The following is a 10,855-nucleotide window of genomic DNA, read 5'->3' as shown; positions in this document are numbered from 1 at the left end:
TCCAACCCCCTGCTCCAGGAAGAGACCCTATTCTCCTCCACCTCTGAATCACGAGGATTGGGAGGGACCCTGGGGGTCACCTACTCCAGCCCCCTGCTCCAGCAGGAGAGACCCTGCTTGAGTGAGGGGCTGGACTACATGACCTCCAGGATCCCATCCAGCTCTCTGATTCTTTACTTCTGGAAAGGTCTCCTATTCGAGCAGGGGGGCTGGACTAGAAGACCTCTGAGGTCCCTCCCAACTCTGTCATTCGGAGGAAGAGGAGAGAAGGCTCTCCTTCTGCAGCAGGGGGTTGGACTAGATGACCTCTAAGGTCCCCTTCCCACTCTCTCATTCTGTGTAATGGTTTCCTGCTGGAGGAGGGGGTTGGGCTAGAAGACCTCGAAGGTCCCTTCCCCCTCTGTCACTCTGTAAGGATCTCCCTGTTCGAGCAGAGGGTTGGGCTAGATGGCCTCCGAGGACCCTTCCCACTCTCGTCTTCAGTGATCCGGTCTTCTGTTCGCATCTGCAGAAGAACGAACGGTGGAGGAGAAACGGGATCCCATTTTTTTCTTTGACCGAGCGGCCACCGTTCCCTTCTTGCGTCGCTCTCTGGTGACCATCCCGGCCGGTAAACAACTCTCCTTCCAGCCAGATTCCGGTCGATGGGAGGAAGCGATTGGAGGCAGCTCAGGGGAGGGACCGAGTCATGGGATCGGAGTCACCGCTCGCTTCCCAGGTCAAAGAGCAGAGAAACAACACCGAGCATGAAGCACCTTTGGCTGATCTTGGGCGTCCTCTTAGCTTTGGGGGCGACGGCTGCCCAGGTGAAGAAGGTGAGCGTCCTTGGCGGGGTGGGTGTGGGTGTCCAAAGGGGGGATGAGAAGGCCAGAGGGGTTTAAGTGGAGACGAGCGATCAGACGATCCTTCGGATCCAGGGGTGGGCGCTGTCTCCTGCTCGAGCAGGGGGTTGGATTAGATGACCTCCAGGGTCCCTTCCAGCTCTGTCATTCTCTAACGGTCTCAAGCTCGAGCAGAGGGATGGACTAGATGACCTCCAGAGTCCCTCCCAGCTCTGTCATTCTGTAAGGGTCTCAAGCTCGAGCAGAGGGATGGACTAGATGACCTCCAGAGTCCCTAGCAGCTCTGTCATTCTGTAAGGGTCTCAAGCTCGAGCAGAGGGTTGGACTAGATGACCTCCAGGGTCCCTCCCAGCTCTGTCATTCTGTAAGGGTCTCCTGCTCAAGCGGGGAGTCAGACTAGATGACCTCCGAGGTCCCTCCCAGCTCTGTCATTCTGTAAGGGTCTCCTGCTCAAGCGGGGGGTCGGACTAGATGACCTCCAAGGTCCCTTCCAGCTCTGTCATTCTGTAAGGGTCTCAAGCTTGAGTGGAGGGTTGGACTAGATGACCTCCGGGGTCCCTTCCAGCTCTGTCATTCTGTAAGGGTCTCCTGCTCAAGCGGGGGGTCAGACTAGATGACCTCCGAGGTCCCTCCCAGCTCTGTCATTCTGTAAGGGTCTCCTGCTCAAGCGGGGGGTCAGACTAGATGACCTCCAGGGTCCCTTCCAGCTCTGTCATTCTGTAAGGGTCTCCTGCTCAAGCGGGGGGTCAGACTAGATGACCTCCGAGGTCCCTCCCAGCTCTGCCATTCTGTAAGGGTCTCCTGCTCAAGCGGGGGGTCAGACTAGATGACCTCCAGGGTCCCTTCCAGCTCTGTCATTCTGTAAGGGTCTCCTGCTCAAGCGGGGGGTCGGACTAAATGACCTCCGAGGTCCCTCCCAGCTCTGTCATTCTGTAAGGGTCTCAAGCTCGAGCAGAGGGATGGACTAGATGACCTCCAGGGTCCCTTCCAGCTCTGTCATTCTGTAAGGGTCTCAAGCTCGAGCAGAGGGATGGACTAGATGACCTCCAGGGTCCCTCCCAGCTCTGTCATTCTGTAAGGGTCTCCTGCTCAAGCGGGGGGTCGGACTAGATGACCTCCAGGGTCCCTTCCAGCTCTGTCATTCTGTAAGGGTCTCCTGTTCAAGCGGGGGGTCAGACTAGATGACCTCCAAGGTCCCTTCCAGCTCTTGTCATTCTGTAAGGGTCTCAAGCTCGAGCAGAGGGATGGACTAGATGACCTCCAGGGTCCCTTCCAGAATCATAGAAGGGTAGAGCTGGGAGGGATCCTGGAGATCCTCTAGTCCAACCCCCTCCTCCTTGCAGGAGACCCTGACAGAATCCGAGGACGGACGGAGCTGGGAGGGATCTCGGGCGGTCATCTAGTCCAACCCCCTTGCTCGAGCGAGGAGACCCACCCTTTCAGACGAGCATGTGAGCCTGACTTTCTCCTCCTCTCCACCCGCAGAAGCGAAAGTGCAGGACGTGTTTGAATGGCACCTTTCAGCCCGGCGGGTTCTCGGTGCTGAGGCTGGTAAGTGCAGACGTCGCCAGAGCCTGCAATGGAAAGGACATTTAGATTAGATTAGATTAGATTAGATTAGATTAGATTAGATTAGATTAGATTAGATTAGATTAGATTAGATTAGATTAGATTAGATTAGATTAGATTAGATTAGATGATTGGAGGTAGAGAGATGGAGAGAGAGAGATGGATGGATGGATGGAGATAGGCAGACAGATGATGGAGATAGAGATAGAGAGAGAGAGAGAGAGAGAGAGAGAGAGAGAGAGAGAAAGATAGATAGATAGATAGATAGATAGATAGATAGATAGATAGATAGATAGATTGATAGATAGATAGATATAGAAATAAAGAAAAAGAGAAAAAGAAAGAAAAAGAAAGAATGAAAGAAAGAGAAAGAAAGAAAGAGAAGGAAGGAGGAAGGAAGGAAGGAAGGAAGGAAGGAAGGAAGGAAGGAAGGAAGGAAGGAAGAGATGGAGAAAAGAGAGATGATGGATGGATGAAGAGACTGACATAGATAGATGATAGAGATGATAGATAGATAGAAATAGAAATAAAGGAAAAGAGAAAGAAAGAAAGAAAAAGAAAGAGAAAGAAAGGGAAGGAAGGAAGGATAGGAAGGGATGGAGAAAGAGATAGAGATGATGGATGGATGAAGAGAATGACATAGATGATAGATAGATAGATAGATAGATAGATAGATAGATAGATAGATAGATGATAGATAGATAGATAGATATAGATAGAAATAAAGAGAAAAAGAAAGAAAAAGAAAAAGAAAGAAAGAAAGAAGAAAGAAAGAAAAAAAGAGAAAGAAAGAAAGAAAGAAGAAATAAAAAAGAAAGAAAGAAAAAGAAAGAAAAGGAAGGAAGGAAGGAAGGAAGGGATGGAGAAAGAGATAGAGATGATGGATGGATGAAGAGACGGACATATAGATAGATGATAGATAGATAGAACGAAAGAGAAAGAAAAAGAAGAAGGAAGAAAGAAATGGATGGAGAGAGCGATAGAGAGATGATGGAGGGAGGGAGATAGACTGACAGATACATGATGGATGGAAATAGAAAGAAAGAAAAAGAAAGGATGGATGGAGATAAATGGATAGATAGACGATGGAGATAGATAAACGATAGACGGAAAGAAGAAAGAAAGAAAAAGATGACGGAGGGAGGTAGATTGACCAGGTCGAGCGAGCAAGCGAGCGACGGAGAGAGAGACAGATACGGATGGCCACAGAGATAGTAGACGGAGGGACGATTGGTTGGAAGCAGAGGGGAACAGATGATGAGATGGTACAGAACGGGACAGAACGCAACCGAAGAGAACAGAACAGAGGGCATTCCCACGAGCCTCCTCAGCTCTCTTAACGTCCCTTTCGCTTTCTGCAGGGTGGAGAGCCGGAGGCGGCCATTTTCAACCAAACGGAGGCTTTCACCCAGCCAACCCTGGAATTTGGCAAGTTGGTACGTTGCGCGGTGGAGGAGCTGGAAGGGGAGGGTGGGGGAGAATTTGAAGGGTTCCTCCGCTCTGCCCCAACCCTACTCTTGGGACGTGGTCACTCTCCCTAAGGCCCTTTCTTACGAGTAGGTGTGAACATGAGTGGAGGAAGGGAAGGGTCATCCTAGAAACTCGGCGCCGGAAGGGACCTCGGAGGTCGTCTAGTCCAACCCCCTGCTCGAGCCACCGTCTTTGACCGTCTTTGACGACCCGCGTGGAATTCTGGGGAGTAGAAGTCTACCCCGTCTCAACCTCGCGGAGGTTGAGAATCATCAGTTCTTTGGAAGCCGTTCTTTGGAGCCCTCCAGCTGGCCTGCTTTAAGAGGGGAGGAGTTCGATTCCCAGAATCCCCCAGCCGGCCTGCTTTAAGAGGGGAGGACTTTGATTCCCAGAATCCCCCAGCCGGCCTGCTTTAAGAGGGGAGGACTTTCACTCCCAGAATCCCCTAGCCAGCATGCTTTAAGAGTGGAGGACTTCAACTCCCAGAATTTCCCAGTCATCATGCTTTAATAGGGCTGGACTTCAACTCCCAGAATTCCCCAGCCAGCATGCTTTAAGAGGGGAGGACTTCAACTCCCAGAATTCCCTACCCAGCATGCTTTAAGAGTGGAGGACTTCAACTCCCAGAATTCCCCAGTCATCATGCTTTAATAGGGCTGGACTTCAACTCCCAGAATTCCCCAGCCGGCATGCCTTAAGAGGGGAGGACTTCAACTCCCAGAATCCCCCAGCCGGGATCCTTTAAGAGGGGAGGATTTCCACTGCCAGAATCCCCCAGTCATCATGCTTTAATAGGGCTGGACTTCAACTCCCAGAATTCCCCAGCCAGCATGCTTTAAGAGGGGAGGACTTCAACTCCCAGAATTCCCTACCCAGCATGCTTTAAGAGTGGAGGACTTCAACTCCCAGAATCCCCCAATCATCATGCTTTAATAGGGCTGGACTTCAACTCCCAGAATTCCCCAGCCGGCATGCCTTAAGAGGGGAGGACTTCAACTCCCAGAATCCCCCAGCCGGGATCCTTTAAGAGGGGAGGATTTCCACTGCCAGAATCCCCCAGTCATCATGCTTTAATAGGGCTGGACTTCAACTCCCAGAATTCCCCAGCCGGCATGCCTTAAGAGGGGAGGACTTCCCCTCCCAGAATCCCCCAGCCGGCATGCTTTAAGACGGGAGGGCTTCCCCTCCCAGAATCCCCCAGCCAGCTGTCTTTTTCCCCTGCAGCTTGAGACAAGGCTGTACGTGAGGACCAAACGGGAATCCTTGATCCCGCGCCGAGGGAGGAAGCGGATTGGCCCCAGGCCCACCTGCCGAGGTTGTTATTCCTGGTTGACCATTGTGGCTCCACCCGGACAGGAGACCCACAACGGGACTTTGGTGGCTCCACCCGGACAGGAGACCCACAACGGGACTTTGGTGGCTCCACCCGGACAGGAGACCCACAACGGGACTTCGAGCCAGAGCTTCTCAGAGTCGGAGGAACGCTCGAGCGAAGGGGATTAGCCCCCCCATCTCACCTCCTGGGGTCCCCCAATCCAAGGTGAACCCCAAGGAGCCTCTTGACCCATCTCATGTGTGAAATTAACCCCGAAGAAAAAAAATGCAATAAAAGGAAAAGACTGGAAAAACATGCTCTTTCTTTCTTCCTTTAGATGCGCCCCTGTGTGTGTGTGTGTTGTGCGTTTAAAAAGCGGATCGCCCCCCCCCCCCCGTTTGGACGGAGAGGCCAGCCTCTTCACACCTCCCGTAAATCTGGCGTCTGACCGGATGGTGCGAAATGGAAGGATTTATACTCCTTGCAGAGAGCCGGTCGTTTGCCTTCTTTGAGAGAGCCGTTGAGGCCACTCGGAGATGTTATCAGCGGCCTCGGGGTCACCCGAGTGGCGCAAACGGGTGTGTTGTAGACCGCTCTTTTCAGTAGTTCCAGGAAGTCTCCACACCCATTTGCGCCGCTCAGGTGACCCTGAGGACACAGATAAACCTCCAAGTGGCCTCAACGACTCTCCGAAAGAAGGCAAATGACCAGCTGGTTTTCTTGCAGACGTCTCATGACCCAACTAGGTGACATCCTCAGTGCTAGGAGGGAGAAGGGGTTGCAGAGAGAGGGGGAGGAGGAGGAGGAGGAGGAAGGAAGGAAGGAAGGAAGGAAGGAAGGAAGGAAGGAAGGAAGGAAGGAAGGAAGGAAGGAAAGAAGGACTGTGGGGATCCTTGCTGCTATCCAAGCTGGGTGGTTTTCTTGCAGACGTCTCATGACCCAACTAGGTGACATCCTCAGTGCTAGGAGGGAGAAGGGGTTGCAGAGAGAGGGGGAGGAGGAGGAAGGAAGGAAGGAAGGAAGGAAGGAAGGAAGGAAGGAAGGAAGGAAGGAAGGAAGGAAGGACTGTGGGGATCCTCGCTGCTGTCCAAGCTGGGTGGTTTTCTTGCAGACGTCTCATGACCCAACTAGGTGACATCCTCAGTGCTAGGAGGAAGAGGGGGTTGCAGAGAGAGGGGGAGGAGGAGGAAGGAAGGAAGGAAGGAAGGAAGGAAGGAAGGAAGGAAGGAAGGAAGGAAGGAAGGAAGGACTGTGGGGACCCTCGCTGCTGTCCAAGCTGGGTGGTCTCCTTGCAGACGTCTCATGACCCAACTAGGTGACATCCTCAGTGCTAGGAGGAAGAGGGGGTTGCAGAGAGGGGGAGGAAGGAAGGAAGGAAGAAAGGAAGGAAGGAAGGAAGGAAGGAAGGAAGGAAGGAAGGAAGGAAGGAAGGAAGGAAGGAAGGAAGGAAGGAAGGACTGACTGTGGGGATCCTCGCTGCTGTCGAAGCTGGGTTGTCTCCTTGCAGACGTCTCATGACCCAACTAGGGGACGTCATCAGTGCTGCCGGGATGGGTTGTTTGCCCTCCTTTTGATATCCCGTGTTTTTCTCCCGTTGGGAATGAATCCTTTGCCGGGGAGCAAATTTTCCTGGCGGGAAAATACAAGCATCTCACCCCCTCCCTCCTTTTGATTTCTCTCCCCCCCCCGCAGATGCCCCCCCCCGAGAAGAGGGAAGGAGGCGGCCCCCACCCGGCCAGAGAAACGGGGGCCAATGGACCCCCCCACCCCGCTTTCTGAGACAACCCCAGGGCGGGCAAAAGGTGAGAGTTTTCGGGGTGCGGGGAGCTGTCCCCCCCTCCCCGGTCAGGTGTTTTGATTTAAAGTGCAAGATACTATTTTGAGGAGGGGTCCCTATGGGGGCAGTCCATGATTTACGACCGCAATTTCCGTTGCTAAGCGAGACGTTCGTTCAGTCAGGGCTAGCCCCCATTTTGCAGCCACCCCGAGGTGCAATCGCCGCCGCCGTCGAACAAGGAACGCCGCTGCTAAACGGGTCTGCTTTCGCCTGCGGCTGTGTCAGAAGCTCGCAAAAGGGGAACGACGGGACACTGCAACCGTCGTCGCCGCGGGTCAGTGGCCCGGCGTCGGGATTTTGATCCCCCCGGCCGCGGGGGGATGCCGCGACGGTCGCTAAGTGTGGAAAAACGGTCCTAAGTCCCTTTTTTCCCCATGGCTGTTGTAACTTTGAACGGTCGCTAAATGAACTGTTGTAAGTTGAGGACGGCCTGGGATCCTCAGGGCTCCAAGATGAGCAGCGGGAATTTGGGGCTCAATTGTGGTCATAAAGCGAGGAGTTCCTCTGATCTTCATATTTCCAAGTTTAGCAGCGGGAATTTGGGGCTCAATTGTGGTCGCAAAGTGAGGACTGCCTGAGATCCTCATATTTCCAAGTTTAGCAGCGGAAATTTTGGGCTAAATTGTGGTCATAAAGCGAGGACTTCCTCTGATCTTCATATTTCCAAGTTTAGCAATGGAAATTTGGGGTTAATTATAGTCGTAAAGCGAGGAGATCTTCATATTTCCAAGTTGAGCAGTGGCAATTTGGGGCTCAATTGTGGTTGTAAAGCGAGGACTTCCTCTGATCTTCATATTTCCAAGTTTAGCAGCAGGAATTTGGGGCTCAATTGTGGTCGTAAAGCGAGGACTGCCTGAGATCCTCATTTTTCCAAGTTTAGCAGCAGAAATTTGGGCTCCATTGTGGTCGTAAAGTGAGGACTTCCTCTGATCTTCATATTTCCAAGTTTAGCAGCGGAAATTTGGGGCTAAATTATAGTCGTAAAGCGAGGACTGTCTGAGATCTTCATATTTCCAAGTTTAGCAGCGGAAATTTGGGGCTAAATTATAGTCGTAAGAGGTGAGGAGTGCCTGTGTCTCCTCAGTGTGATATTGTGACTTCTCTTTCCAACAGTTTCCGGAATCTTCCCTGCGGCGAAGTTAAGAAGAGAGAATTGCGGGGGGCGACACCGCAATGTAATTGTGGGAAATTGTGGGGTCCGCTTGCCTGCTGGCTCTGGGGTCTCTACCTAGCCGAGATGGCTTTTCGGGGAAGCCGACAGCCTCTTCGGCCCAAAGCATGATGGGAGATTTCCTTCGTGGTGCAAAAATGTTCAGTGTTTCTCAGCCCTGATCACTTTAATAAGGGAGGACTTCAAATCCCAGAATCCCCCAGCCAGGATACTTTAAGAGGGGAGGACTTCAACTCCCAGAATCCCCCAGCCAGCCTGCTTTAAGAGGGGTGGACTTCCAGAATCCCCCAGCCAGCACGCTTTAAGAGGGAAGGACTTCAACACCCCTTGTTAGCTGGGGAATCCTGGGAGTTGTAGTCCACCCCTGTCAAAGCGTGCCGGCCAGGGAATCCTGGGCATTTTAGTCCACCCCTCTCAAAGCGTGCCGGCTGGGGAATCCTGGGCGTTGTAGTCCACCCCTCTCCAAGTGGCCGAGCCTGAGAACCACGGCCTCTAACGCTTAATCGTCTTGTCCTCGGCGCGTCGCGAATCAAGATGGCAGCTAGGTCGGAACGCTCCGGCCCCATTGGAAGCTGCATGGCCGCCATCTTGACTTGTACGACCTTTGCTTTGCCCTAACCCTCTCCCGTCTCCAGGGCCGCAGGAAATAATAAATCCGAAACCGAATAAAATATTTCTCTTCCGAAAAAAAACAAACCACACGAGTGTGAACTGTGACAATGAGGATGGAGGTAGACAGAAAAAAACAACTCAAGGAAGGTAGACCGACAAAAAGCGACAAGGTCAAAACAGAGGCGGGAAAATGTGGAAATATTAACCGTATTATCATGAAATGCCCCCAATGGGAAAAAAAAGACAATTTTATAACAAACTGCGTTAAGGTCATTGCTGATAGCGAATACGAGAACGCTTGTTTCATTGGCGGTTTTTAAGGCAATTACAGACAGACCGTGCTTTTTTTGTAAAAAAAAAAAAAAAAAAAAGGTGCCGGAACTCACACATCTCACACAACCCGGCTTGCCTACCCTACAAGGTTCCATCCAAAAAAGGTGCCGGAACGCCGTTCTGAGCGTTCTATGAGAAAAAAAGCCCTGGATAGATAGATAGATAGATAGATAGATAGATAGATAGATAGATAGATAGATAGATAGATAGATAGATAGATAGATAGATACAGTGCTTTTTTTGTAAAAGAAAAAGATGCCGGAACTCACACATGTCATACAACCCGCCTTGCCTACCCTACAAGGTTCCATCCAAAAAAGGTGCCGGAACGCCGTTCTGAGCGTTCTATGAGAAAAAAAGCCCTCAGACAGAGAATCAGATTGCAAGAGCGAGGAAGTAAGGAAACGAAGCAGAAGAATATTACCCGGTACTTTTTTTTGGTTGGTTTGTTAAATGGTGGAAGAATTAAAATATTCCAGATAGTTGGAGGGAGAGAAATCCGCATGAGAAGCAATTTACGCACTGTTCAGGGCGGCACCTAATCGCGGTCCGGAATTGATATGGTCTGGACCACGAAAGAATTAAATTCAGATAATAAAGGACGTCGTAATTGACATTAATACTTGGGCAGGTCAAGTATCCCATCACAATGAAATGGAAAAAAAACAAACACAAGACAACAACAAGGGGGTGGAGTCTTAGAAAAAGGCCATCCTAAATCCAATAGAATTTAAGCATAAGAAGAAGGAACAAATGCCGACATTCTTCCAGAATCCAGACAAACAGGAAAGGCGAGAAAGCACTCAAAACTTTGTGGGAAAACGGCCAAGGCCAAGGCCGTTAAGAGAGGAACTGCAATTGCGTATCTGGCCAATGAATCTAAAAAAAAAAAAGGCAATATCGGAAAAGTTTAGAGGAGGAACCCAAAAGATGAGAATTAGAATTACAAAAATAACCCCGCAATGTAGAGACCTAAAAAAAACAACAACACTAGATTTAAATCGGCATAAATGGAACATTATAGAAAAGGAAAAAACGGCACAAAAAATAAAAAGTATTAGACATTTTTTTCTGAACCCGGGAGGATGGTTGGCTTATAGATTGAAGAAATAAAAAGATAGAAGAGGGATTAGTCAATGATGTAATCCAGCAGGGGAGACGGTCCATCAAAATGAAGAAGAAGGAAAAAAAAGGGTGACGTACGAATTGTATCAAAATCTTTATAAGGAGGATGAAGAGATTACTGGGGAAAGAATATCGCAATATCTGAACGAAAGCGGATTTCCCGAAGGTTCCGGAAGAATTTCCAAATATGTTAAATAAGGATATAACGGTACAGGAAATTATAGAAGCAATTAAAAAGCAAATAATAATAATAATAATAATAATAAAACACCCGGCCCCAACGGATTACCGTCCGAAATATGAAAGAAACTCCAAGAACTTTTGGCCCCGACTCTAGTGGATATATTTAATGATGTACTAAACATAGCAAAAAAATAATAATCCTGAATTCGTGGAAAGAAGCAACCATCTCACCAATTCCTAAAGGAAACTTGGATTTGACTTGAATTAAAAATTATAAGCCCATTTCCTCATTGAACACGGATTCTAAGATTTTCGTGACCGTAATGGCAGAAAGATTAATATAGATAGATAGATTGATAGATAGATAGATTGACAGATACATAGATAGCTGAATTTAT

At 49.9% G+C, this 10,855-nt stretch overlaps 1 protein-coding gene across 1 annotated transcript; it reads left to right on the top strand.

The window, feature by feature from the left end:
- The first annotated feature begins 245 nt into the window (after nt 1-245).
- On the top strand, nt 246-5,493 carry LOC310650462 (uncharacterized protein). Its single transcript, XM_083380016.1, has 4 exons — nt 246-815; nt 2,328-2,393; nt 3,773-3,847; nt 5,106-5,493. Exons 1-4 carry the CDS (start codon nt 645-647, stop codon nt 5,382-5,384), a joined length of 591 nt encoding a protein of 196 aa, XP_083236142.1. The 5' UTR covers nt 246-644; the 3' UTR covers nt 5,385-5,493.
- The last annotated feature ends 5,362 nt before the right edge of the window (nt 5,494-10,855 follow it).

This window comes from Vipera ursinii (assembly GCF_947247035.1).
Source record: "Vipera ursinii genome assembly, contig: SUPER_Z_unloc_1, whole genome shotgun sequence".
In the NCBI taxonomy this organism is placed as follows: domain Eukaryota; kingdom Metazoa; phylum Chordata; class Lepidosauria; order Squamata; family Viperidae; genus Vipera; species Vipera ursinii.
This window is presented reverse-complemented; position numbering and strand designations above follow the sequence as displayed.